At 43.2% G+C, this 27,148-nt stretch overlaps 4 protein-coding genes across 4 annotated transcripts; 3 read left to right on the top strand and 1 right to left on the bottom strand.

Annotated features, from left to right (window-relative positions):
- Nucleotides 1-3,926: 3,926 nt before the first annotated feature.
- Nucleotides 3,927-8,460, bottom strand: LOC115548393 (serine/threonine-protein kinase NIM1-like). The gene is made up of 4 exons (XM_030362981.1): nt 8,062-8,460; nt 6,423-6,743; nt 5,634-5,902; nt 3,927-5,043 (listed from the first exon to the last, which is right to left on the bottom strand). Exons 1-4 carry the CDS (start codon nt 8,126-8,128, stop codon nt 4,282-4,284), a joined length of 1,419 nt encoding a protein of 472 aa, XP_030218841.1. The 5' UTR covers nt 8,129-8,460; the 3' UTR covers nt 3,927-4,281.
- A 2,466-nt stretch (nt 8,461-10,926) lies between these two features.
- On the top strand, nt 10,927-17,535 carry pnhd (pinhead). Its single transcript, XM_030363674.1, has 7 exons — nt 10,927-11,585; nt 12,118-12,213; nt 12,440-12,579; nt 12,904-13,177; nt 13,706-13,887; nt 14,945-15,003; nt 17,039-17,535. Exons 1-7 carry the CDS (start codon nt 11,534-11,536, stop codon nt 17,187-17,189), a joined length of 954 nt encoding a protein of 317 aa, XP_030219534.1. The 5' UTR covers nt 10,927-11,533; the 3' UTR covers nt 17,190-17,535.
- A 900-nt stretch (nt 17,536-18,435) lies between these two features.
- Nucleotides 18,436-20,565, top strand: admp (anti-dorsalizing morphogenic protein). Its single transcript, XM_030363676.1, has 5 exons — nt 18,436-18,960; nt 19,110-19,243; nt 19,364-19,486; nt 19,652-19,850; nt 20,132-20,565. Exons 1-5 carry the CDS (start codon nt 18,654-18,656, stop codon nt 20,563-20,565), a joined length of 1,197 nt encoding a protein of 398 aa, XP_030219536.1. The 5' UTR covers nt 18,436-18,653.
- A 2,177-nt stretch (nt 20,566-22,742) lies between these two features.
- Nucleotides 22,743-26,879, top strand: cib3 (calcium and integrin binding family member 3). Its single transcript, XM_030363678.1, has 6 exons — nt 22,743-22,808; nt 23,406-23,440; nt 23,714-23,825; nt 24,635-24,782; nt 25,952-26,147; nt 26,670-26,879. The coding sequence occupies exons 1-6, from the start codon at nt 22,758-22,760 to the stop codon at nt 26,689-26,691; spliced, it is 564 nt and encodes a 187-aa protein (XP_030219538.1). The 5' UTR covers nt 22,743-22,757; the 3' UTR covers nt 26,692-26,879.
- The last annotated feature ends 269 nt before the right edge of the window (nt 26,880-27,148 follow it).

The raw sequence follows: 27,148 nt of genomic DNA, 5'->3' as shown, positions 1-27,148 counted from the left end.
TTACAATATCGTTCCTCAAGGTGTAACTGATAGAAAGAGATACATTTATTCCTTATGTTAATTCCTTATATTCAACTACTCTACGATTAACAATTAATGTGCTTTTTACTTTATCTTTTCTGGAGTTGTTTTGTGTATCTTGAACAAACCTTCCGCAAAGAAGTTGTTGATGGTTAAGTTGTGTAAATAAATACATTTGAATAGATCATCTTCTTTATCTGTATGGTGCAGAATAGACACAGAAACACATTTTCCATGACTGATGGCATCGCCATTGAGATATTGGTCAGAGTGCTATAAAGGGAAAGTTGGTTCAAAATGTATTTATAATGCTTAAAAATAAGGGGAAATTAAACATCTCCAAATGTTTTCCAGAAGGGTTAGGGTTGGCGATTAAGCTTTTTCCCAATGATGAAAGCCGTTGCATTTGCAGTATAAAGAATCTTTAGTGTTATGTGTTGCCAAATTCCAGGCAATAAAATCGATCCAAGCACATTGCGATAAAAGGAACATAATTAATGCTCTAAGTGATAGATTAGCGTTGATTTATTATATAGCAACCAGTTCTAGTAGGAGGTTTGACTTTGGACAACCACGCTGAAATGGCTGTGAGATAAGAGCTAACAGGAAAGTTACAGATAAAAGCTTCCAAAGTGAGACACAATTAATTTGTTAGTCCCCGTTGTTTGTTTGCAAGGGTTTGACTTTGCGGGGAAATCTGGTTGTTGTAGGCAACGAATGTATCCCGTCACCACGTCTCTTTGGCCCAAGCAGTGTCTTTAGATAAGGTGGCCCAATGGCCCCTCTTGGTCATATTCTGTATCAGCTACACACTAAATGCATGCCCATGCAAAGAGCCTGCATTGCATTTCAAAATTGTATGCTGTCACGCACGGTGTGACAGCGTTATCATATGTCGATCTTTAACGCCACTTGTTCTTTCCCCTTGAGATACCGTTCCTGGGTTTTAAGTGATCTGTGAAAGGGAGAATAAAGAAAAAGAAAGAAGATTGTGAAACCCTTGTAGATGTTTTTGGATAAGACAGTGATCACAGTGTATCCGAACTTGGGACCCACTGAGGGCCGACAAATTGCTGACCTGCTGCCACAGATATTTGATGATACATTTTTTATGAGGTATATAATATATAGGCCTACGATCTAACCAATTTCTCATAAATTTATTGGATATGAATAAACTGTCTAATGATTTTAAGTTAAGACCAAACCACTACTCGCATGATGTACATGGTGGGAATTTGATAGGTTTAAACGGTGTAGATGCAGAAAAAGAAGTTGGGGTCGCACATTTGACCAACCAGAAAATGGGGTCACAGGCCAAAAAAATGTGTTAAAGGTGTTAAACATGGTAAATATGTCTTCCAGAATGTTTTCACTTATCATAGCTTGGTAGCTTTTACAATTACATGATCTGATTAACAACAGACACATTTTCAGATTAGTGGTAACGACCAAATTACCAAGAACACATGTGCCCCCTTAAGATTATCTAGTGTGAGGTTACATATTTAATCAATGCGTGTGAGAAAAAGGCGTAGTCTATTTGAAAGAGCTGTTTAGAACGGCTCCTGCTGCCATGGATACTATGAAATCATTAATAAATAAATGAATATGACGACAATTAGCCATAATGGTTAACTACATAGCCTACAATCTTCTCTCGCCAACTATTTTCCCACCCATGAAAAAGTTGTCACTCATTCAAATTGTCATTGTGTGTGTGCGTGTGTGGGCATGTGTGTATGAAAAACAAAATGTATTTCTATTGCCTTTGGCTTGTGTGTGCACATTTGACTCTATTACTTTTCATATCTTCCCAGACATTAAACTGCCTGCACAACACCCATTTTTGAATAACATATCTAACGGTTAATAATTGCCTCTAGCTGGATGCCAGCGGATATGTATGATTTCATCCATCCATTTGTCTTATTCTCCCCAATGCAGAGCCGCCAAGTGATTGGCTGGAAGCCTTCTTTCTGATTTTACATTTGCTGAGTGCATCCGTGCATGTAACACAATTTGTCATGACCATTTGTCTTTTCTGATTGTTCATTCTTGTTCCACCTGAATACATCGATGCAAGTTATAACCGTTTTATGCTGTTTTTCCCTGGGAATTGATGCAAGCGGGAAATATGATCGGATTTAGGTGGTTGTGCATCAGCATAACTCATGGAGTGTTTTATACCATTGTAAGAGCTGGATAAAAAGTAGGGCAACGAATAATTCAATGCTAAGCTCTCTACACTCGTAGAACATTATAGTGTAGGCTACATAAAGACCGGCAATGGGCTATGCTTTTACACTGCCAGCTCTCTGATAACGTATGCATACAGTCGTCTGTGGAAACCTAACTGTTTACATTACAGCTCACTGCAACTGAACCCTCAAACATTGTGATAACGGCTTGAAATCCAACACCATGTTATTGGACTCATTTATCATCTTGATGTTGCGTCCCAACAAGCGCCGCTGTTGTCCCCCGCACCTCAGAAGCAGGGGGAGTTTCAGTCGTCTGTCTGGTCCAATACAGTGGAGAAGAGAATGAGGCCGAACTGGTTTTCTTTTACTACGAGTGAATATGAGCATTGTGAGTGAATGAAATGCGCACCAGCGGATGGAAACAGCGATTCTGAATTTGTAAGGAACTTACAAATAGTGGTTTGTAAGGTAGTGGTTTGTAAGGAAGTAGTAGTTTGTAAGGAACTTTGTTGTCAGTGTTGTTGTTCATATTGATGCAAGGAATTAAGAGGTTGTTTGTGTGTGTGTGTGTGTGTGTGTGTGTGTGTGTATGTGTGTGTGTGTGTGTGTGTGTGTGTGTGTGTGTGTGTGTGTGTGTGTGTGTGTGTGTGTGTGTGTGTGTGTGTGTGTGTGTGTGCGTGTGTGGCGCATCAAACACTATCACAAGTGAGCCTAACCTCTTAACTTGTTGAGCTATCTCTGCCTTTTTAATTTCATTTCGTAGAATTTGCTCTGAGCAAATATATCCATCTACTACTAAGAATGAATTGTTTCAACAGAAGGACTCATTATGAAGAAAATATTGCTGTGTATATAATGTGGTGTATAAATATGTTTCCCGGAAGCCATGCAAATAAGTATTACCAGGAGTAACATCATTCTGAATGATAAGAAATGATGATTATACCTGATGGAATAATGTGCCTCCACATTTGATGGTAATATGTGCATAAGCTTAAAAATCTCTGAAGCACATCCCCACGTATTTAATCACATCCCTTGGGAATGTGGTGTATTTTCCAACATTTTCAAAGTAATCCATCAATAGTTTGAAACTTTTATTCATTTGCATGAAATATCTGTATTTAAAAAAGTCAAACATTACTTAAACCCCCCAAAATATGAAAATACAGGATTGCCTTGGTAATTTCTTAGCCTTAACGATTTGTGTGCACTTTCGGTTCTACTGACAGACGGCAATGCATAATGTTAATAATTGTCTAGGCTAAGAATCATTTGAATTCAACATTTGTAGAAACTAAACCTCAAGTCTTTAAAAGGATCAAAAATGTATCCAGAATTTCTTTGTAGGTTCTGACCATAGACTGTAAAACCTCCATTTAATTTCAGCTGCGGTCTACATATTAAAAACATCATCCATGTGGTTTGATAAAAGTTGTTCGGCCCAACACTAGACAAAATGTTATTTTGCTAAACACTAGACTAAATATTTGAAAAAAGAACCCCACTATGAAAATCTAATGTACATCAAAATGTAAAAAATGACATTTTAAGTAACACATTAACTCACACACAACAGTAATTCATTTTACAAGAGATTTAAAATACAAAGTGCATGCATGTTGCATGGTTCCGAAGCACCAACTGAGAAGCTGCAATGCATTCATTCTTTTTTTCAATAAAGTGCCTTTTGACGCAGGGAACAGGTAACTTGGTCGATATTTTTATTTATTTATTATTCCCCAAAGGTGAATAAGGTGAATGAGGTGAATGAGGTGAATAATTGTTTTAGTATACACTACACGTGAACACAAATAAACAAGATAACACTTATTGCTGGGATTCATTTGTTTTTATAAGCGGTTCATGTTTAGTAGCGTGACGACACGAACGTCACGCAATATCCCAGAGTTTGAGATCTCAATCATGGGATATTGCCCAGTATTCCGAGATAGCGATATCTGCTATTACTTTATGTGTCCACCTGAGTAAACCACAGTAGCATCAGCTACCCGTTGGGCCCCACCCACGGCCATGTCCTCCACCTTAGCAGACCCTACATGATCACACAGACCACCGTGAGCCGCCGGCCGCCCCCGCCCCCGGCGTCGACGCGCTCCTGCCCCAATCCGCCCAGCGACACGTGGGACCCGACGCCGTGGTACCCCAGGGCCTCCGCGGACCTCCTCTTCTGGATGCGGTGGTGCAGCACCCTGTAGGTCCCCGTGATGGCGCCCCGCAGCTCCGGGCTGCGGTCACGGAGGAGGTGGAGCTCCGTGACGCCCAGCGCCGCCAGAGCCGCCTTGGCGTCCGTCTCGTCGGCGCTCAGGACGCGGGAGGCGTCGGCCAGGTGTCCCGGCGTGAGGCCCGGCGGCGGGAAGGCCCGCGGGTACTCCACCCCCCGCAGCCAATCACAGGCCATGATCTGCTCCACGGTCGGCCGGTCCGCCGGCACCCGCCTCAGGATGTCGGTGAGGAGTCTTTGGCAGGGCTGGGGCACGTGGGCCGGCACGGCAAAGCCCCCGAGCAGGATGGAGCTGCGCAGCGTGTGCAGGTTGGTGCCGGCGAACGGCAGGGCGCCGCTCACCATGAAGTAGAGCAGCACGCCCAGGGCCCAGACGTCGGCGCTCTGGCCCACGTAGGCCTTCTGTCCGAAGAGCTCTGGGGCGGCGTAGGGAGGGGAGCCGCAGGGGGTGGCCAGGGTGTTGCCGCGGCCGCAGGCGGTGCTGAAGCCGAAATCGCCCACCTTGACGCAGCGGCTGGCCGTGAAGAAGACGTTCTCGGCCTTTAGGTCCCGGTGGACGATGTCGCTGTCGTGCTGTGGCAGGAAGAGGGATGGTGGAAAAAGGTAGAAGCTTACATTTTTATGACTTGAACGCTTTTATTGTCTATTGTTTCGTCTGCTGACGTCTGTAGTGACCTGTAAAATGAGGTTATGTTTTACACAAGTTTCTGTGTAGTTCAAAGGTATCCGGTTATTTCTGATCTTTACCTCAGATAACCTCAGATAAGCATATGTTTAACTGCCTGTCGGGATGTTATTTATGCAGGATGTAGTAGATCAGAGATTATCACACAAACATACCTCAGGCCTGGTGTGTAAAAAAAACCAATATACCTGCTGTTATCAAACGGCTATTAATGGCTTTTTATGTGGATTTACACATATTTATTGGTAAGGCATATCATGGTTCTTGTATATAATATGTATATATTACTTAAATATAAATATAGATTATAAAATGGAACCCTAGAATAATACAAAGTGTGTCTACAGCTGGTCTGCATAGATTTAACAAGTCGATTCATTTGATTGACTTAAAGCTGGCATTGACTTTTGAGCTTCACAGACAGTTGTGCTATATGTGCTGAAAATAAGAAGAAGCTCATGCTGTTGCGGGGATTTACCATGTGTTTGACTGCAGACAGCACCTGGGCGAAAGTGAGCTTGCTCTCAAGGTCTGACAGGCGCCCACTGGCGCAGATGTGGGAGAAAAGCTCTCCTCCGTCTGCATACTCCATCACCAGGTAGAGTCTCTTGAAGGTCTCCACCACCTCATACAAGCGCACAACGTTCGGATGGGCCAGCTTCTGCATGCAAGAGATCTCCGAGTGGAACAATTCCTGACTCTGCTTCTCAAAACGTGCCTTGTCCAGGATTTTCACCGCCACCCTCTCTGTCCATTAGAATCCATGGAAGGGAGGGAAAATAGAGGTTGGCACTCAAAACTGGGCCCTTCACCTCAGGGTATTTAAATGAATTATCACTTTGTCTTGTTTTTTCACACTGGCAACTACGCATGTGTCTAGTTTTAATGTGATGTCTTTGTGTCCAGTCAAACTTGTTGTCTCCCTTGTTCAGTGTGGTATTGCACTGTCCTGTGTGAGCCAATATCACCAAAATTAATTCCAGACGATTTGCGTCGTTTCGCAATAACAAAGACCTGACTTGACTAGAATGAATTAAACAGCTTTGCATTTATTTACGAATGTGTTGTTTCTTGCTTTGTTTGTTCTTCTATCTATCCAGTGTACCCCTACCTAGCTATGAATACATTTGCATTATATGTGTACACAATGCGGACACTTCAAATCAAGGATTTTCTCATCGACAGTACGCTGCCTAAGTGCTCTTCAGCAAGGCGTCTTTGCTGAGATTACCTGCACAAACATAACAAGGGTCAGGTGAGCTCTCACCATTGGTCAGGTCGTGTATCCCGAGTCGGACCTGGGAGAAGTTTCCAGACCCGATCTCCCCTCGTAGCTCATAAAGAGACACCCTGCGCCCGAAGGTCACCTCGTCCATCACCCTCTCGCAGTGCTTCAGGTCATAGACGGCCTTCTCAAACACGCTTCTTCGCTTCACCTCTCCCTGGACCTCCGAGACGTCCGCCTCGGACCGGTTCTCTTTGTTCCCTTCTCTCTGCGCCACCTTTTTTCCGTGTTTTTCCGCTTTTGGGAAGGCAGGCGGGAAGGCTTCGACGTGTCGGGAGATGGCCTTGTGCTGGGCTCCTTTCCCTGGGGAGTGGAGGACGAGAGGGGAGGTGGACAGAGCAGGAACATCGGGGTATTAATGGAAATATATGGGCATTTCTTTCAGAATTAACGTAACCCCAAATACTAAGCATGGGGCAGTGTGGCGTCTGTGGTGACATGTCTGGGAAAGCATGTTACTTTGTGTTCATAAATTGCCTGATGAATTTCAGGTGCTGTTCAATGTTGTGTTTCTTAAATGAGTGGCAATGACAGAATGTCATGTTCAGCTTGTTCATAATGCACTAATCAGGATTCGAACCCTCAACCTAAGAATCACCAGTAGACGGCATAATCCCGTTGAGCCACTGAAATTCCTAAACTGCATGAAGCCTCATTCACATGCTGAAAATGTCGACTGATCTGAAAATTTGCAGTGTTAATGGTAATTATCTAATGATAGCCGCATGGTAGTTATACAATAACAAAATGGTCATATAGGCAAAATGGGTTGAGATTGTGGACGTTTGGCTTTTCTATGAAATTGTCGGAAAAAAGTAAACATTTTTAGAGCAGAAGACCAGGGTGAAAAAAATGCATCTGATTTTAGAGATTAATATGATGAAAGAATTTTGAGTCCAGGTCCATCTAGTAAGGAGAAATAAGGCTAGTTCATAATTATTTTAAATAGCGCCACCTTTGGGTGCAGTACCACAATTTGGGTTTATGGGTAGTGGGGGGTAATATTGGTATCCACCTAATAGTTGTATGTTTTTTGTACAATAACAAAATGGTCGTATAAGAAAAATGGGCTAACTGCTCCAACTTTATTGGCCAATATTTCTAAAATTGAACTAAATAAACAAATTCTGTTCGATGATTTTTGTGAGGCTTGGTCTAAAGATTTTATGTGGCAATTCTGGTGAATTTTTGATAATTTTTGTAGCTTGTGAATATTTTTATCATGTTTAGCTTTAATATGAAATTGTGTGAAAAGTAAACATTTTTAGGGAATGCGTTTTATAAAGGCAGGGTTTTATAAATCCATCTGATTCTAGAGATTAATATTCTGAAAGAATTTTGAGTCCAAGTCAATCTGGTGAGGAGAAATAAACCTAATTCATGATTTTTTACAATAGCGCCAACTTTGGGTGAAGTACCACAAATTTGGGTTTAAAGGTAGTTGGGGTTATTGGTAACCAACCATACCTGAAAATTTGACCCCTATGGAGTATAGTATGGACCCCTAACTATGCTGCTATCACTGTTCAGTGTAGTTTTGAGTGCAATAGATTCAATGCAATAATTTTGTTTGTATCTTAGTATCCTCAAAAATAATAGGAGAAAAAACGTCTGTACTTACATAACAATTTCCCTTTTGTTTTCTTCTTATTCTTCTCGGCGTAGTCGATACTTCCGTTCAAATACATTCTCAATTCTGTCGGTATTTGTCGTCATGGACAACTTGGAAAAGGCAAGGTTTTCTTTGAGTATTGACTCCTGCTTAATTGAAGGAATGACAAACTCCAGACCTCGGATGGCCCCGACGTTCAACTGGCCACTGTTCCGTGAGGAGCGTTGTAGTGGCACAGAGGCAACAGCCTCTCCTGCAGGGTACCTGGTCGTATGACCTGCTCTTCCTCTGCAGCTCCGGTCCGTTATGGCTGACATAATCCGAACCTGACGTTCCTCAACATCCAAACTCTGTAATCCCTGAATATGCGCCTGTAATCCCTGGGCGCTGGAGTCCATAACAGGGGCAGATGAGATTAGTCCTGAATTACAATGTAACGGGCTGCATGTGATATAATAGGTCTGGCTGGCAGGGGGGGGGGGGGGGGTCAAACTTGTGACCTCTCCGTGGAAGGTCACAAGTGATTTAAAAGGGGGTGGAGTTGCTCATTGCCTTGTGTGCGCCGATGCATTGCTTTATTGCTCTATATTGCACTATGGCGACACATTAGTGCCATAATTCACTAATGTGATAAAAGATGCATTCGGGCGTATTATATTATTCCACACGCGTAGATATTAACTGCGAGCGCGCAAATGACCTCTGCGCGCGCGCAAATGACCTCTGCGCGCGCAAAACAGCCTCTCGCGCGCGCAAAATACCTCAGCGCGCGCAAAACAGCCTCTCGCGCGTAACAGCCTCACGCGAAAGATGTTTTTACGCTCGCTCGAATTTAATTTTGGCACTATGGGGGAGGGAATCAAGGCAGGGCGGGCTTTCCTATGATTGGCCGTTTCTGAAGCGCGATATTTCATATACAGCCCTCCTCAGCCTTCCTCTCATTCAATTCTGAATTGTACAGTAAATGGCTGAAACGATAGTTACGTATTGTAACTCTAGATTATATGAGTATATAGGCACAGCCTTTTAAGGCTATTGCTATTGGGTTATCCCTAGGCGTGAGCCGTAGCACTGAAAAATGTGTAATCCCCGACCGCCAACAGCGTGGGCCTCAATTACGTCCGCATTTCCCAGATATAGTCGGGCGCCGGCGGACGTTCTGCACCCAATAAACAGCTTTTCTTCAGCTATTTAAAGAACAATGAGGCCGACACTTAAAAGGCTGCGCCTATACTCATAGAATCTGGAGTTACAATACGTAACGATCGTTTCAGCCATTTACTGAACAACTCAGTGAATGAGAGGAGGGCTGAGGAGGGCTGTCAATCAAATATCGCGCTTCAGAAACGGCCAATCATAGGAAAGCCCGCCCTGCCTTGATTCCCTCCCCCATAGTGCCAAAATTAAATTCGAGCGAGCGTAAAAACATCTTTCGCGAGAGGCTGTTACGCGCGAGAGGCTGTTTTGCGCGCGCTGAGGTATTTTGCGCGCGCGAGAGGCTGTTTTGCGCGCGCAGAGGTCATTTGCGCGCGCGCAGAGGTCATTTGCGCGCTCGCAGTTAATATCTACGCGTGTGGAATAATATAATACGCCCGAATGCATCTTTTATCACATTAGTGAATTATGGCACTAATGTGTCGCCATAATGGTTCAATGTCATTCAACTAAAATGTCGGGAAAGAAAAACGAACCATGCACCTTCTAAGTTGTGTTTTTATTCAAATTTGGGTTTTTTATATTTTGTGTCTGCATGTTTTTCCTATTCATACACGGGTCCACAGCCCTGCTTTACATACAGCGCCAGGTTTAGGTGTCTACTTATGTTATGGCGAGGCTGCATTAGGTCTGGAGGAAAGCCTGTAACCAAGCCTCTAGCCAAAAGGTAAGACCTGAGCTCCCAAAGGGCCACATTCAATCCTCAGTAGACAGTACATTTGCCGTCACACTTCAGCACTACTCAATCCTCTGCCCTAAACAGGGCTAATATTATGAATTGGATGGCAGAGGGTTAAAGGTGGATACACTCTGAACTCATGTTGCAGGTGATGTGTCACGAAACGGTATAGGACATTGCTTGCATCGTTACATCATGGGCAGGAAATATACACTTTTCATTAAAAAGGTGAGCTTAAACATGTTATGGTTCGGTAATGTTGTGACATGTCCATCGTTACAGGCTACAAAGAGTTAGAAGCCTAATAGCCTCAAATTCTGAATCTAGGCCGGAAAAATTATCTTCAATGTTTGGATTTCAGACATTGGGTTTATCAATGGATGATTTGGGGTAGATAATTAGATTATCTCTTTATGTTGAATAAGCGTATCATGTCATGATGACAACGTATCTATCCAATGATTCTAAATGATTTCAGGGAGCAGCCATTGAAACTCCTGTTAGGGTATCGCCTTAGTCAAAGTGTCTGGCGGCTGACGACTATCCTAACGATGATCCGGTGATGGCGGGCCCCCGTGAGGGGATCACATTAGCACATCAAAGCCTTGCAGGCCTCTGCTAGAGATGTTGCTCCAGAAGGTTTCAGGATGCAATGGCTAGAGGCTACCACAACGTCTGCGATTAACTCAATTTCAGTTGCATTTTAAAGTTTTATGGGACTTTTTTATTGATATTGGGTTGATCAAAAACACTGCACGTTTCAACAATTGTTTTCCTGGGTGAAATTAGTTCAGGGGCCAGAAAAAACCCAAGTAGTTGATTTTAGGATTCCTTTCTATTTTTCTATACCACGCGTGGTATCTTCTTTATAATTTCTCTTTACCCAAGAGACGACGAGGTAAATGAACAAATATAAGAAAGGATAATATTATCTGAAAACTAACATAGATGTTAGTTTGTACACGACATGTACTTATCTCTTGACTATAGTCGCTCCCGCCTTGAAACCTTTGGGATTCCAAGGGCCGGCCATTTGGCCCCCACGTTGAATAAACACAAAGGTGCCTGGGTCCCTCCAAAAGGGAGCTTCACAGCCCCCATGCTGAGCCTTGTTTGTGTGTTTAGGCCAGGGTTTTGAGGTGCTAAACACCTACCCCCCCCGGAGATAAAAGATGATTAATGCCTTTGAATGAGTCCCGCTTAAAGGCTCAGGCCTACTTAAGCCCTTCATTAAGGTCCAAGCGAGAGGGAATGTCCACACACTAGAGACAGGGCATCTCACCAGAGCCCAGGGGGAACAAGAGGTGAAAGCTCACGACGTAGGGAGCTCTGGCCTTTGAAGTGGACCCCCGTCTGCTAGGAACTCCCTGAGGCACTGGGAATGGAAATTTGATTACTCGCACTTTTTACTTCTTCAGCTTCTTCAGAAAGGAGTTCCCACACCATTGGAGGGAGACGTTGTTCCCTTCCAGTGTCATTCCAGACGGCAGCAGCGGCAGTGAGGTCCTGTATAAATATCAGAGGCTTCGATAAGCTCAGGGTACAATCTGGAACTGGCTGCTGAGCAGGAGCATACGGACTACAGCTATGGATACACATGGGTCCAGTCTGCTCTATCTCACCGTCCTCTACCTCACCCGTGAGTACTGTTTGTTCTGTGTTTTAGGTTGACAGCTATTTGCTAATTGGTGTTCATTATTTGTCTTGGCCAAGATACGTTGTAATCATTTTTATATGAATTTATGTGTGAGATGAAGGGGAGGGGGATGGTGTGAGAAGAGGCGTGGGGGAGGGTGAAAGTGTATACCGGAGGGAGAAACGTATTTTAAGTAAAATAATCTCAACAAAAATAGATGTATTCTGGATAAATTGAACCAAGTATTTTATTCGAATGTCGTTGCTGTTTGTTTGCTTATTTGGGGATTTTCTTCCACATTGTGACACACATTATTATTACATATTTAAATTATTAAATTATTAATAGTATTTTAATAATATACTTCTACAAATAGTTGTGAATTAATAAATGTACCTTTGTTGTTTTTCTGGCCCTTAATTAAAACTGTCCTTCTGCTTGCACTGATCGAATATATAGTTAAAACTAATGTTTTTCTGATCTTAGCAGCTGTATGTATGCAATGTATTAACCTGTTAGGTGTGGTTCTCTTCAGTGGCAGAGGTGTGGAGCAAGCATGGGGAGCAAAGAAACCTGTTTGCCCTGAGAGCATGCTGCAGAAGACAGAGCCACTTTGTTTACATTGGTCAAGGTAAAAGGATTGAAAACCAGTTTTACACAAAGATTAACATAACCATTGTTTTGTCTGAAGTAAAACCTCAATTGGGTTCTCTGTATGAGGATAATGGTCTACTCTCATTTTCACATTTTACAGGATAGTTAAAATACAGGAAAATAGTTTTCATTTTCTTTTATTATTTATCAATGCATGGGAAATATTTTCATACCAATAAACTATAATTGTGTGTTGTTGGCAGACATCTCTGGGAGTCCGGTCAGTATGGACGTGGGCATGTGCCGTTCCCACTGTGGGAGCGCGTACAGGACATCAAACGATCGCACGCAGCAGGATTACCTCAAGTATTCCTCAATGCTGGAATTTCTCCGAAGCAAAAAGGTGAGTGGACCCTGCAATTTTGAAACAGCCACAAGGGCGCACTGTTACCTCATTATTGTTCGCGAAGGCATAAAAACGAAATATATTACTTTGTCGACATTTTAGGATTTACTATTCTATTTCACTTTTAGTCTTATATTTTCTTTTCAGTCTTTCCACGAAAATATGGCATATTGATATAGCTTTTTGCCAATTATAAATACAGAACTACTCATTATCGAAACCCAAAAGCTTAGCACTTTTATTTGGTATGATAGTCCAACGATGCCATCAACCAAGGAACACGTTTCAACATGTCTTAACAATATGATCTCTTACTAATAGATGGGGCCGCGAACGACGTACACGGAGAGCGCGGAGCCCCCCGAGCACACACCGTCTTGCGGGGAGAGCCACGTGTGCGAGCCCACGGGGATGAGAGTGGACCGGGTGCTTCTGTTTGAAGGGCCACGGGAGGTCGAGGTGATCCAGGAATGCCATTGTGAAACAAGAATCACCCAGTGTCTCCGGACCCCTGCATTGAGGACCTATTTCTTTGAGACGCCTTACGAGAATGTTGTCGACGTCGGAGGATGCACTAAGTCCAAGGGCTCCCCAGGTGTGTATGGCCTTTAAGGTCATAGCTAGGCCTACCTGCATTATCCAACATGCTTCAATATACTTACAATTATTCCCGTATGTGACAACTGAAGCATGAGTCACAGAAAATATAGTATATGCCACTAACCATTACAAGAAATCTTATTTAAAATGGCGACCGGTTTCTGTTTACATTGTGCTGCTTTGTAATTGGCCCGCAGTCTTGAGGGGAACATACATCAATATTAGGCTAAATCTACTGTATGTTCCGGTCATTTTAACAGAAGCTTGATTTTGTTTATGTATTGTCGCACAGACATTGACACCTTTGTCAATGTTGTGTCTAAAATGTTGTCCTACCAAAATCGAATGGCCTCATAATTAATGTTATTCCTAAACTAGTGCTTTTCCTCCTGTGAAAGGGGTCCCTTGGGAAACCTCCCCTCATTGAACATCCCTAAACACTAAAAAATAAAACCCTCAAGTCAAATAAAGCTACATAAATTGTAAACTTGACTGTATACATTTATTCCTGTGTCCTTCTCAGATGGATTCTCCTGTGTCCCCACCAAGTTTGCCTCAGCCATAGTGGAGACCCCCAACAAACTGAACCTCGTCCAGACGGTGGTGGCCTGTGAGCTGAAGGAGAGTTGTTACCGAGTCCCATCTATCGAGTACTACTACGAAATAGTGGACCAAACAGACGGAATCAAAGAGGAGAAACTAAAGGTTGGTTCAAGCAAAAACGTGGATGTTTTCAAAGGTCTTCGTACTATTTGAAATGTTCACAAAGCCTAGAGTTCTTAATGTCCCCTCTCTACGAAGATTAAAAGTCTGCTTCTGATTCGGGCCAGTATAACCCACATGTGTCCTTTGATAGGCTAGTGTACAGGAAGCTGCAAAAGAAAACCCCTCAGACAGGGTAATTGCATTTCTTTAGGCACATCAGGACGTCTAGAGGAGAGTACTCAATCCCCAATAGGGCTAGTGGCTGGCACCGCACACACTCATGTGTTAAGTGCTATAGGATATCACACGTGCATGGCTCCATTGGGCCTACTATACCAATACACATTACACGATAGAGCCGTCTGGATAGCAATAACATTTTGAAAAAGGCGATTGTTTAAAAGTCTTTCGCTTTCTGGCTAAAAAACTCACAAAAAACACACACATAACAACTAAAAGTTGTGTTTTAATTAGTTTTTCACTGATCAGAAAGAAGCCATTCAACACAGATGTAACTGCAGCTCTATACTAGGATTGTGATTCAAACTATTTGGTGAGGTTCATTGAAATGTACCACTTAATCCTTTTTTTTCCCACATTCCTCCTCCACATCATAGTCATCAGTCATAATCAGAGAGCATGGCCTTCGGTAAAACCAGATTTCACATGGTGGTTTATAAATAAACCCGGAGCAGAAACAGAACAAGTAATTGGGCCAGCCCTGCGTCAGAGCCGTCTGCCAGCCTTCACACCAAGGGTGTGAAGAAAGAGCAAACACAAATGGTGTCGCAGGTGTCAAATCAAAGCAGTTGCCATGTTAAACAGCACATGGCCCGCCCCCTACCCCTATCCCCCACCCCCCTGCCACTCTACCCCCCCCCCCCCCCACACACACACACACACACACACACACACACACACACACACACACACACACACACACACACACACACACACACACACACACACACACTCCCCCCCCCACCACGCCGGTCAATATTTGTGGGCTAGCTGTGAGCTGATGGCCCTCTCTGTGTTTTGCTAATTCTTTCCACAGGAAATAGACGTGGGCAGATGCATGGGAGGCTGCACTGCAGGAAACCGATGCCTTCTCAGGTAAGCATGAACACAGCTGGCCCAGAGTCAACACCCCCCCCCCCCCCCCCCCCCCAGCCACACACATACCCCCAGATCCCACCTTCCCTTCTCCTAACAACTGTGTGTGAGCAGGGTGTTAAATTGATCCTCCTTAACCCCAAACACCAAATGTGTATCATATTTTTTCTACCAGTGTAGATATTATTTCAAGTCGGTTCATTCATTCCCCTGCAACCAATGCTTGCAAAGCAAACCAGTATTGAAAAATGGGTGTTGTCACAGTGAATATACTTCTGAAAAGTAAGAAAAATAGGAAATATTTACATTTTATTCATATTCTTATGCAAATCAACATCTCATTGTTAATGTAGTACACTAGCAAAAGATTGGGCAGTTCATGTATACCCAATGGTTTACTTGGATATGCATGCTTTGGCTTTCAGGCTTGGGTAAACCAGCCAATCCAAACAATCGAGAGTAGATACTATTATAGGAAATCCTTCTATATTTCATTGACAGCCAGTGTTGGGGAGTAACGGAATACATATACCGGCGTTACGTATTCAGAATACAAATTATAGCTTACTGTATTCCCTTACAGTTACAATTGAAATAGTTGGTATTTAGACAGTTATTTACAGTTACATTGTTGGAATCAATGGATCACATGAGGTTACTTCTGTTTCAGCAGTTTATTCGTGCTTTCACACGACAGCATTTAGTGCGCACTAAACGAGTTTGGTCCCCTTGGTTCGGTACGTTTGCGTTGGTGTGTATGCAACCACCTCACTTCGATGTGAACCAAATCAGCCGACCGAGACCTCCCTGAACAGCTGGTCTCGGTTCGCTTCCAAACTAACCCTGGTACGGTTCGCTTGAGATGTGAAAGCGAACGCACCTCGGTCCGATCCAGTTCTACAAAGCATATGCCTCTTTGGATGTAAGAGGCATATGCCGGCTGAGCGGCATATGCCGCTCAGCCGTGCGCATTATGGGAATTATTGTTTGATTAGCGGTAACTCCAAGACTAGCAGGAATTTGGACAGACACCCACATAAAACGTATGCTGGAAAACACACATAAAAATGCAGATGATTAAAAGATTCTCTCTCTCTCTCTCTCTCTCTCACACTCTCACACTCTCACACTCTCACACTCTCTCTCTCTCTCTCTCTCTCTCTCTCTCTCTCTCTCTCTCAAGGCGATTTTATAGGCAACACCTATGCACTTAGCTCAGTGAAAAAAATGTTAGATGTAATTGCAAATATCTTTCGCATGACCATACTCTTATAGTCTTTGTTCCACTACAGCAATTATCTAAAATAGTTCACTTTCAGGGAGACTTATGCCTAACACGTTCAGCCAGTTTGAACAGAAGAACACACCAGAATAGGCCTGTTTAGTAAGCAGGATTTGATGCCGCATTCCTACACTTAAGACATAAAATGGAATTCTGTAACTGGATACATTTGAAAAGTAACCTTCCCAACACTGTTGATAGCCTATTGTTTTATGGCATATATTATGGTATATTATGCTATAGAGTAAATAGATAGACCCAGGCATTGTGAATCACGTCGCAGTCAGAAAGACACAGGCCTGATTGCTTACTATCTCAAAATGAATATTCAACAGCAAACTAGAACCGGGGCCATTTCAAAATCGATAATTTTTTTTAAAATAAACATTTATTTAAAAATGATTTATTTACAAAAGGCCTGCGCCTTAGCTCCAGCCGGTCTGTCTGGTCACCCTGACGTATAGCTAATGTGTGTTGGTGGGCTTTGGGAGGACTAGCGTGATAAAATGACCACATTTCTTTACAAACATCTCCGTTGTTCCACATCATGGCAGTCCATATAGTGTTGTAGTTAATAAAGTCAAACTCAGACTCTTATTTACTAATATAACAAACCTGTTGGCAAAATGTATCTTTCAGAAACGCTTAATGATATACTGTATATGTGAAAATATGTGTTTAAATGAATGGAAATTTAGACTTTGTTTTTTAATTGTACTTCAAGTGTATTCAATCATCGTCTTCTGATTGCAGGAGCCCCTCTGATCCAGAAATATGTCGACTTTGGGCTGAAAGACCACAAACCTCTTGTGCTCCACAAAGCCATGAGAGCCACACTTTCCTGAACCAGCATGGACAGACCCGCACCGTTCTTTCCATTACCTCGTGCCAATGCCAGAACTAAATATAGCGCCCTCCAGTGGAGCGCACCTGAACTGTTCCCCGCTAGGACGTTCGGGACGTGTATTTCTAATGCGGTTTTAGTATTTTTGATACAATTTTGATATTTCACGTAAGCCTTTCGTCTCTTCTCAAATAGTATTGTATTATATGTAATATATGTAAACTATATATTTTGTAAATAAAACCTATCCTAAAGCTATGGATAAAGAGTTAGTATTTATTTCATTAAGCAGAACCTTATGGTGCGACTTGGATTTAGTAGGAATGATTCTAAAAGCCTTCTAAAAGAGCAAGCGGCGTAAATACTTTGAATGAAACAATAGAAAGGCTCTAGGAATTACATGTAGGCCTGACACCTACCACTCTTGTTATCCATCATGAAGGCTACAGCAATATAAGACCAAGCACCAGGGCTTGGTAGAGGATCTATTTTCTGTTATAACTAAAGAATCCAATTGTTAGTTGTCTTAAAACACGTGTCGGAGAGCAAAGAGTTTATTTTTTTTGCATAAACGTGTGAAACAACAAGTTGTGTTATCCGTAGACTACGTGAGAAGTTTAAGACTTGCTTACAGGGTGTTAGGTGGACAAAAAACACTTTGATGTCCCTGATAACAATTATATTGAGGGCAAGTGAGTTCAGATTTTAAACTGCACATCGTGCGTAAAGATCAAGGATGACACATGACACGGCACTTAAAACATTAAAAGGACTGTTTCTCGCATCACACAACTATCTACTTTGATCGTTAATTGGGTTTCAATAACATTGATCAAATGTAGCCCCACACGTTGATTTGAAGCTTTCATTTTCTAAATATCAATGCGTAAAACAAGCATCTGGAAATGTTAAAAGGTTTCAAGGCTATTGCCTTGCCAGTCGGTGTTGAATCTCTATAAATTCATTGAATCAGTGATTATCCACATATAACTGGATAATAAGTTATGCAAATCCGACGATGTGTAGCCAACGACACCCTTCTATTAAAGGAAGGAATGGGAGTCCCGCAAGACACTGTCCCAATTATCCTAAATTAATGGATTCCTTCAGCAGCGGTTAACCTCCCATGGCGAGCAGCAAACACTACTCCGCAGCCCAAATCTGATTTCGTCCGTTTTGTCTTTGCATTTTCCACATCCTAAAATAAATATTCTTTGCAGAATGATACACCTGGCACTCCATATATCAAAATGTCCCAAGGGTCGGTTGGAATTAGTTGATTTGAAGTTTAATGCCAGACGTCTGCTGAATAAATCTGCAGTCGGGTTCACACCTTGTTAACCACGCCATTAGTATCCCTTTATATTCGCTGATTGGTGATTTACATTTGCGACCAAATAGCATCTTTACTACTGTTTACCGAGGCCAGGGGGACACTATAAACGGGGCCTGAGTATTTGATATATAAAGTCGACCTTCCAGGGACCAGCACTCACTCCAATTCCCAGTTCCTGGCTGGTTCGGATGCAGCTGCAAACCATGTCCGAGATGCTCCTCTTCGTTCTCAGCGTCGCCTCTCTATTGTGCAGGTCTGCCGGGAGGCCCTCCGTCAACTATTTGGAGAACCACTTCGAGACGGAAGAGGTTCGCTCCGAAGCCATCAAGAGGCTTTTGGAAGTTTTTGGAATGGAGGACCCCCCTCATGCTCGGGGCCACAAACAAGCGCCCCAATATATGCTCGATTTGTACAATACAGTGGCAGATGTGGACGGCGTTACCAAGGACCCTTATCTTTTGGAAGGAAATACCGTGCGCAGTTTCTTTGACAAATGTAAGTTCCACGGACAATGCAAATGATCCATCCGTTGTTCATGCTGTATATCCTCGTTCAATTGCCGTATGACGTGCACTGGGAAATAGAGCTACACACTGGTGGATGTGTTTCTCATGTGGTTTCTTTGTTGTGTTTTTTTCGGATAGTGCGCAGTGAACAAGAATACAGGTTCAATCTGTCCAACGTGGCCAGAACCGAGAAGGTCCTGACTGCTGAGCTGCATCTTTTCAAGTTGCGCCCTCAGTCAACCGTTGCATTCAACAGACATCATTTCTGCCAGGTAAACATTTCATGGATCAGAAGCGGAGGCAAATAACTAACAACAATACTGATCCAATCGCCAGGCGAGGAGAGATATTTATTTCAACCCAATCAATCTTTTTATTCTCTTCCCGTTCAGGTCAGCGTCTATCAGGTGCTTGATATCACGAAAAAGAACATCACGCAGGACAGAAAGCTGCTGTCCTCTCGACTCATCCCCATCCACTCAAGCGGCTGGGAAGTGTTCACCATCACCCAAGCTGTAAGTGTGCACTGCCCTAAACGTACTTACTTACTGATTCAAAATATTTCGTAAAAAATAAAACAAATAACATTCTGTAACAAAACAAACAGGACTTCCTGTATTTAGATTTACAGTTTATAAATGTGTTAGTTATTAATTTTTTCTATTAATTTTTGCTTAAAGGTGCGCTCCTGGATGGTGGACGAGGGCAACAACCAGGGTCTCCAGGTAGTAGTGAAGACCCTGGGCGGCAGCCAGGTAGACATGAAGCTGGTGCGCTTCGCCTCCGGACGCAACCACCACCAGAGCAAGCAGCCCATGCTGGTGGTGTTCACCGACGACGGCCGGCGCTCCGCCACGCTTGAGGGAAAAGGTAGGCAACGTGCTAAGCTCGCCAGACCACTTCATTTCATTTGAGTGACGGACTTCTACAGGTGTAGAAATATATTGTGCACAAGTTAGCTTTGATGGCCGGTGAATCAGGAGGTTGCATTATAATAATCAAAGAGACACATGACTGACCTCGACCCCTAGATGAGGGTGGTCTCCTCCTTGTCTACTTCCGCTGTTTCCCTTCAGAAGGTTCCCTTTGACATCTCATGATGTCCGCTCACTCTTTGTGTAAACTATTTGATTCTGACGGATTCTTCCCTTCCCCCCCAGATCCCATGGACACGCCCCAGCTGCCCCACATACCCATGGCGGCGGGCCCCCCGGCCTCCCGCAGCGCCCGGTCCCTGGACTACGGCGACGAGGACCCCGGCAGCGCGGCGGCGGCGGCGGCCTGCCAGCGCCTGCCCCTCTACGTGGACTTCGAGGAGATCGGCTGGTCGAGCTGGATCGTGTCGCCGCGCGGCTACAACGCCTACCACTGCAAGGGCTCCTGCCCCTTCCCGCTGGGGCAGAACATGAGGCCCAGCAACCACGCCACGGTGCAGTCCATCATCAATGCCCTGAAGCTCACGCGGGGCATCGAGACGCCGTGCTGCGTGCCCGACAAGCTTTTCTCCATCAACCTGCTGTACTTTGACGACGAGGAGAACGTGGTGCTCAAGCAGTACGACGACATGGTGGCAGGGAGCTGTGGCTGCCACTGACCTCCCTCTTGCTCTCTACGAGTCACTAGCCGCTGAACTCTCTCTCCCTCGCGCTCTCTCTCTGTGAGTCTCTAGCCACTGACCTCTCTCTCTCTCGTTCCCTCTGAGTTACTAGCCGCTATTGACTTCGAGAGAGAAGCCGCTATTGACTTCTCTCTCGGTCTCTCTGCAAGTCACTAGCAGCGGCCCTCTCTCTCTCTATGAGTCAATAGCCAGTGAGCTCTCACTCTCTCTCGCTCTCTACTTCAATGAGTCACTAGACACTGACCTCTCTCTTTCTCTTTGTCTCTCTCTCTCTCTCTCTCTCTCTCTCTCTCTCTCTCTCTCTCTCTCTCTCTCTCTCTCTCTCTCTCTCTCTCTCTCTCTCTCTCTCTCTCTCTCTCTCTCTCTCTCTCTCTCTCTCTCTCTCTCTCTCTCTCTCTCTCTCTCTCTCTCTCTCTCTCTCTCTCTCTCTCTCTCTCTCTCCGTCTCGCTCTCTCCTGATGGGATGGCTCAGTAATTGATACAGCCCCATGCTACAGCATGGGCTGTATCAATAAATATCCCTGCAGTCTGGATTTGTACATTTGATTAGCGATGAGTGAATTCATTTTATTTTTTTATCTCAATGAATCATAGTTTAGAACAACGGGCTAGAAATGAGTTATGTGTTATTTTTTAAAGTGGCGTTGTAATATATGTATATACTTATAAATTATAATATATGGCAGTGCAGCAAGTGATATCATGTGAAAAATGTAAATGTGTATATTTTATGTTTTCCATTGTGAGCCAAAGTTGTAATAAATGGTGAAGAAAAAATAACTTGTCGATGAACTTTCTGTACTCCCCAATGCCTCATTCAAAATTAATAGAGACTTAACTGAGACCATGGATCACTTTGTAGCATTCTGATTCCAAAAAATGTAAAAACGTCTACTTTACTCTATTTTATTTATTTAAAATCGTAACATCAGTGATTTTGATAAAGAACCTACAATTATAATGATTAGTACATTCGGAAATTATCGAATTACATAACATTGCTTATAGACGCCCTTTTTATTATTATATTATTGGTAATATAATAACTTGTAATCTGAGTGGCCATGTAAGAAGCGTCAAAGCTTGTAGAAGACACCTCATTATAAATGTGAGAGAGTGAGCCAGAGTGCATGGTTCCCCAGCAGAGGACATTGGGTCATCAGCCAGAAAGTGGCAGACCAGTGTTGCTTGTGAACAGGGGCACAGCCACGTGGGGGCCAGGGGGGGCCCTGGCCCCCATAGGTCAGAGGATGGCCACCCCGCTGCCCCCTCCCACGTCTGAGAAAAAAAAATATATATTGTTTTAATTATTTTTATTTTAAGTCTTTGAGTGCTCTGAGTGCTGCGGTGCGTGGGTTTTAAAATATACTTTTTGGACAACCAAGTGCCACCCCAAATAAAAGACCCAGAGCTGGCCCCCCAATAAATAATGTCCTGGCTACGCCCCTGCTTGTGAAGGTACAATACATGGGTGGTTACCATTCAACAACTTCATGGCCCTGAACCACCCTCTCCCCGTGGGACATAGGGTTAAAGAGATTAAAAAGAAAAGCTTTCAAAGCAGAAAATAACTGAAAAGATTGAAAGAAAACCAATATTCAGGGCATGGCGTCACACGATGATATGATAAAAAAGAAACGTAGTCAATGTAACAAAAGCATTTAGTTTATCCCCAATTTCTGAATCACTCGCTAAATCTTGCAAACGCTTTGTTCGTTTGCTACAAAAAAAAACGACTGATCCGTAGTCACGAGATTATCTCACAACCCATCAATCTCCGGCCCTGATGAAAGCAGTCAGCTCATCAAACGGTCTATTTGCCCACTACAAAAACCCTGGCTCCGCACCGCAGTAACCTGAGCAGGGCCAAGGCGTTGGTCATACAGTGGCACCAAAGGGGGTGGATGGCACTCGGCATGATGCCGGACGACAGCCCTGCCTCTTTGTCAGAGGGGCGCCCATTCTCTGTAGAGAAAACGATGAAATGCTGCCATTATAATGGAAGAACCAAAGGGCCCCAGGGCTGCTGGATACCTGATATGCCCCTTGGCCGCGCGGGTACTCTTTTGTCCTGGTATTTCATATCTGACATATCAACAGGGCCCCCGTTGGCATTTTAATGTTGCGGCGGGCAATGGAGATGCTGCCTTGCTGGTTCGTGCACAGACATGGGGAATAAACAGACCATATTTTCAGCACAGCAGCTTGATGCCTATCAGGTACGTGTGTGGGTGGGTGTGCGTGCATGCGTGCGTGCGTGTCTGTGTGTGTGTGTGCATGCGTCAGCCCTTGCTCAAACTTTGGAAATTGTCACGGCCTCTCGTTTTAGAAAGAGGAATTGTGCGGGCCGCTGAGTGAGACTTTGCTTGTGCCGGTCCTCTTTCACAGCGAGACCTACTTTAGTAAAGGAGAGAAGTCATGCTAGAGAAAGGTGCTGACAACTGTCAGATTCCCCCATCTGGCTTGATGGTTTACTGAGAACACAAGACCGGAGCCAACTGCTTAAGATGTCATGGATTTCGTATTTTGGTCATTCATCAAACCCCATTGAAGCAGATCTGGACGTGCTTGTTGACCATAAATTAAACAGGATTTTCTCTAAACAAACATAGCTTTGAGATGAGGAGGTTGCTCAGAAGCCAGAAGTTTCTTAAGGTTAGAGGTAAACAGAAAGTTACCAGTGAAAGGATGATTGATACTTCAATGCAGTGTTTCTTTTGTTAAAATACATCATTGAAAGGATTAATGTATGGTTATTTGTGTAAAGATTAAATACGTCAATTTAAAAGCATTTAAAAGTCTTACTGCCTTTGCAGGATTGCACATATTTTACAAGAAAAGAGATTCTCAGGTGAGTAACTGTATAGATTGTAAGGTGAATGTCTAACCATTGTGGTGGAAGATAATTGTTATATCTTGACCAAGTCATTATTCATCTTTGCTCAACCTAAATCAATTGTATATTTCCTTATTTGAATGAATCAAAGGTAATTTTAAACAATAATTGATTTTAATCAATGGTTTGTGTTGTTATTACAAAAAAGCCTGTGCATTCAGGGTAAATGTTGCTGTTACTTTTTTACCCTAACAAAGTAAGAACAGAGTCTTACGTACCTTTCCAAAGGCTTTTCTCTCGCTATCGGGACTTGGCACCTCAGCTTGTTCCTCTTGACTACACACACCAGCCAGATGTGAAGTTACCATATGAGTTGATTGGCAGCATGCCAGAGCTGAAGGTAGGCCCAGTAGCCCACACATACACACTCAAACACATACACACACACACACACATACACCGCGCACACACACACACACACACACACACACACACACACACACACACACACACACACACACACACACACACACACACACACACACACACACACACACACACACACACACACACACACACTGCATACCCGCTATCCCCGTGTTGTCAATACATAATTAATGTGCAATTAATCGACAAAAGTATTTTGAAAGGATATATGTTACCCGACGCTTTCAAACTTAAAGTAAACCTTGATGTTTCTAAAAGGTGCGCTTATCGCGATAAGATAAACGATGGCCTGTGTCCTCACAAAACGAAGACAGTTAACCGCGTGAGGGAACAGGGGTCTCCTTGCCCCCATGGCCCACAGAGAGGATGAGGTGAGCCTGTAATGAGCAAGAGTCTGTTATTCAACCAGACACCAATCAAATGGACGATACAAATACTAACTCTACTCTGCTTGGGTCACCCATCTTAGTTTATATTGTAGAATTTAAATGATTCCTATTATAAAGCAGGATTTAAAGTCTGAGTGCATTAGACTATATCATGAATAATAGTGTACATATTGTACAGTATAAAAAATGCAGAAAAAAAGTTGGCTAAATAATGAGGAGAGGGAAAAGACGCTGGGAGAACAAGTGAGGGTCACTCAGTAAGAGACAGGACCAGCACCTTGTTCCATGCCTTCAAACGAGGATTGGCTGCTGATTCAAATGTGGAATGAAACCAGCTTCTGAAAGCATGAGGTCAGTCCCCTCTCGTCTCCAGGATAACCCGTTCCGCCAGAGGATCGCCGAAGTGTTCTCGGAGGACGGCGAGGGGAACATGACCCTGGACGACTTCCTGGACATGTTCTCCGTCCTGAGCGAGATGGCCCCGCGCGACCTCAAGGCCTACTACGCCTTCAAAATCTACGGTGACTAAGCCTGCTCCACAGGTCAACCAGGGAACCACCTCCTCAAAGGGGAGGAACGCGGAGGATGACTTCAGTCACACAGTTCAAATGAAGTAGAAAAATAAAATGCTTTATAGAGGGCATCTGGCAGGCAAGCGAGACAGAAGAAAGAAAGACTAATAGAAACACAATCCCATAGATGACAGATAGACAGGTAGACAGGAAGACCGGTAGACCGATAAACCGATAGACAGATAGATACCCCTAAATGTAAATGGTAATAGATAGACAGATTGACAATCTAATAGATATATAGATAAACAATCTAATTAGATAGAGCTAGATAGATAGATAGATAGATAGATAGATAGATAGATAGATAGATAGATAGATAGATAGATAGATAGATAGATAGATAGATAGATAGATAGATAGATAGATTTAAATAGATATTTACACAGTCAAATCTGATAGATAAACAGATAATGCAAGTTTGCAGACAGACAGACTGATGTAGCTATAGATAGAGTTAGAGACGGTCAGACAGAGAGAGTGAGGGGTTACAGAGCTTTAAGCATGATCCAGGGAGTTATTAATGATTCATAGCGGCCATTATACAGGCGAACAGCTTGTGAAAGCCCCGCTTGCCCTGTGCACCAGTGTCCCCCCCCCTAATTAAACAAAGCTGACAGATGAAGATATTGCAGGCACATAGCCCTAGTCATGGGTCAAAGGAAAGTTGCCATCTATTATTCAGCATCCATGGAAAAACAGTACGCACACCATTGTTCGGGAAAATAATGCGAAATCCCTCAGAGAGTTCACAGTGGATCCCTGGAAGTCTAAAGCTCGATGTTGTCAGTGTGTCGCATGTATTATGTACACTATCTGGTTTTATATCCGCTAAAATGGGATATATTATATTATTGAAGGATTTGTTTCAGAACAAAGTGATTGTGGTGCTTGATCAATACAAAGGCAAAGAGGATAAAACAGAAGATTCACAGTGCCATCAGTTACACACTACAAATGAAAATGTAGCAAACACACATGCGCACACACACAACCACAAGCACACACCGAAACACACACACACACACATGGCAGTGTGCCAGTTCAAAGTAATATAAGAGAAAGAAACCCTACAAAATTATCCTTATTGACCTTTTCCTTCCCTCGCCTGAATTAAGATTTCAACAACGACGACTTCATCTGCAAGCTGGACCTGGTGAAGACCCTGAACAAGCTGACGCGCAACGAGCTGACAGAGGACGAGGTGAGGATGGTGTGTGAGAAGGTGATGGACGAGGCCGACATGGACAACGACGGCCGCCTCTCGCTGGAGGACTTCCAGCATGTCATCGTCCGAGCACCCGAGTTCCTCAGGTACAGACACACACCTCAATAGGATTTTTGTTACTTTTGGTCTGAAGTTAATACTTATAGTGATTGATTAAAAATGACCTAAGTGCTTATCGCTTTACGAGAGGAAGCATTGAGGTTTGAAACTTCCCCAAAAATAAAACTTGCGGAACTTACTATCTATAACTGTCTGTAGAATAGTAATACTTTTTTTTTTTCATAAAAACAAATGAGAAAGATATTGGTTTACAATCTATTTATATGAAAAAAGAACCGAAGTTCTGAGTGAGAGGGAATTATATGTTATGAGGGAAATTATAAGAATTGTAATTGCAAACACGGTGTTTGGAATTAGTCTATGCTGGAGTTAGACAATTGATTAAGTTACAATATACAACGGCACATGATCAGGTGCCTGCTGTGGTGACGTGCTGAATGAATTTCCTTTTGATACAAACTAAATGATAAAGAGTGGGCCTTGAACAGAGAAACAAATATGGATTTGATGAAGTCATTCAATAACCCATCGAGCATGTATGTCCACAGCACCTTCCACATAAGAATATGAAGACCAGGACCGTATGCGGCTCACAGACCAACACTGAGCACACTGCAAGAAACAAATCAGTCGTTTCACTTCTCCTTCGCTTCTACATTGATGCATTTATTTTGCACTACTCAATGTTGCACAACGATATATATATATATATATATATATATATATATATATATATATATACTGTACATACACACACACACACACACATACATATATATATATAGATATGCACACACAACCATGTTTTTATACAGCAGAATAATGCTGCGTGTTGCACTGAAAATGAACTCTTGCAAAAGAGCATCCATTTTTCCAAAGCCTCACCTCTTCTCATAATATTTTGAGGTAGATGTGATGGCACGGACTGTTGTGCACCTTGTCATATATCAAGTGACTGGAACAATCCATCCAGTCATGGCTCATTAACTGACACTTTGGAAACTTCTACCAGAATACTCAAAAGAAT

Source organism: Gadus morhua, chromosome 8 (genome assembly GCF_902167405.1).
Source record: "Gadus morhua chromosome 8, gadMor3.0, whole genome shotgun sequence".
NCBI classification, from domain to species: domain Eukaryota; kingdom Metazoa; phylum Chordata; class Actinopteri; order Gadiformes; family Gadidae; genus Gadus; species Gadus morhua.
Note: the sequence above shows the minus strand (reverse complement) of the source record. Positions and strands in the feature narration are given on the sequence as shown.

Coding starts and splice junctions, on each gene's coding strand:
- LOC115548393 (XM_030362981.1), bottom strand. CDS start 8,128: ATGTATTTGAACGGAAGTATCGACTACGCCGAGAAGAATAAGAAGAAA. Junction 6,744..8,061: donor AACAAAAGGGAAATTGTTAT/GTAAGTACAGAC, acceptor TCCACTCCCCAG/GGAAAGGAGCCCAGCACAAG. Junction 5,044..5,633: donor TGTCTGCAGTCAAACACATG/GTAAATCCCCGC, acceptor TTCCTGCCACAG/CACGACAGCGACATCGTCCA.
- cib3 (XM_030363678.1), top strand. CDS start 22,758: ATGGGGAATAAACAGACCATATTTTCAGCACAGCAGCTTGATGCCTAT. Junction 22,809..23,405: donor AGCAGCTTGATGCCTATCAG/GTACGTGTGTGG, acceptor CTGCCTTTGCAG/GATTGCACATATTTTACAAG. Junction 24,783..25,951: donor CTACGCCTTCAAAATCTACG/GTGACTAAGCCT, acceptor GCCTGAATTAAG/ATTTCAACAACGACGACTTC.
- pnhd (XM_030363674.1), top strand. CDS start 11,534: ATGGATACACATGGGTCCAGTCTGCTCTATCTCACCGTCCTCTACCTC. Junction 12,214..12,439: donor CTTTGTTTACATTGGTCAAG/GTAAAAGGATTG, acceptor TGTTGTTGGCAG/ACATCTCTGGGAGTCCGGTC. Junction 12,580..12,903: donor AATTTCTCCGAAGCAAAAAG/GTGAGTGGACCC, acceptor TCTTACTAATAG/ATGGGGCCGCGAACGACGTA.
- admp (XM_030363676.1), top strand. CDS start 18,654: ATGCAGCTGCAAACCATGTCCGAGATGCTCCTCTTCGTTCTCAGCGTC. Junction 19,244..19,363: donor ACAGACATCATTTCTGCCAG/GTAAACATTTCA, acceptor CTTCCCGTTCAG/GTCAGCGTCTATCAGGTGCT. Junction 19,487..19,651: donor TGTTCACCATCACCCAAGCT/GTAAGTGTGCAC, acceptor TTTTGCTTAAAG/GTGCGCTCCTGGATGGTGGA.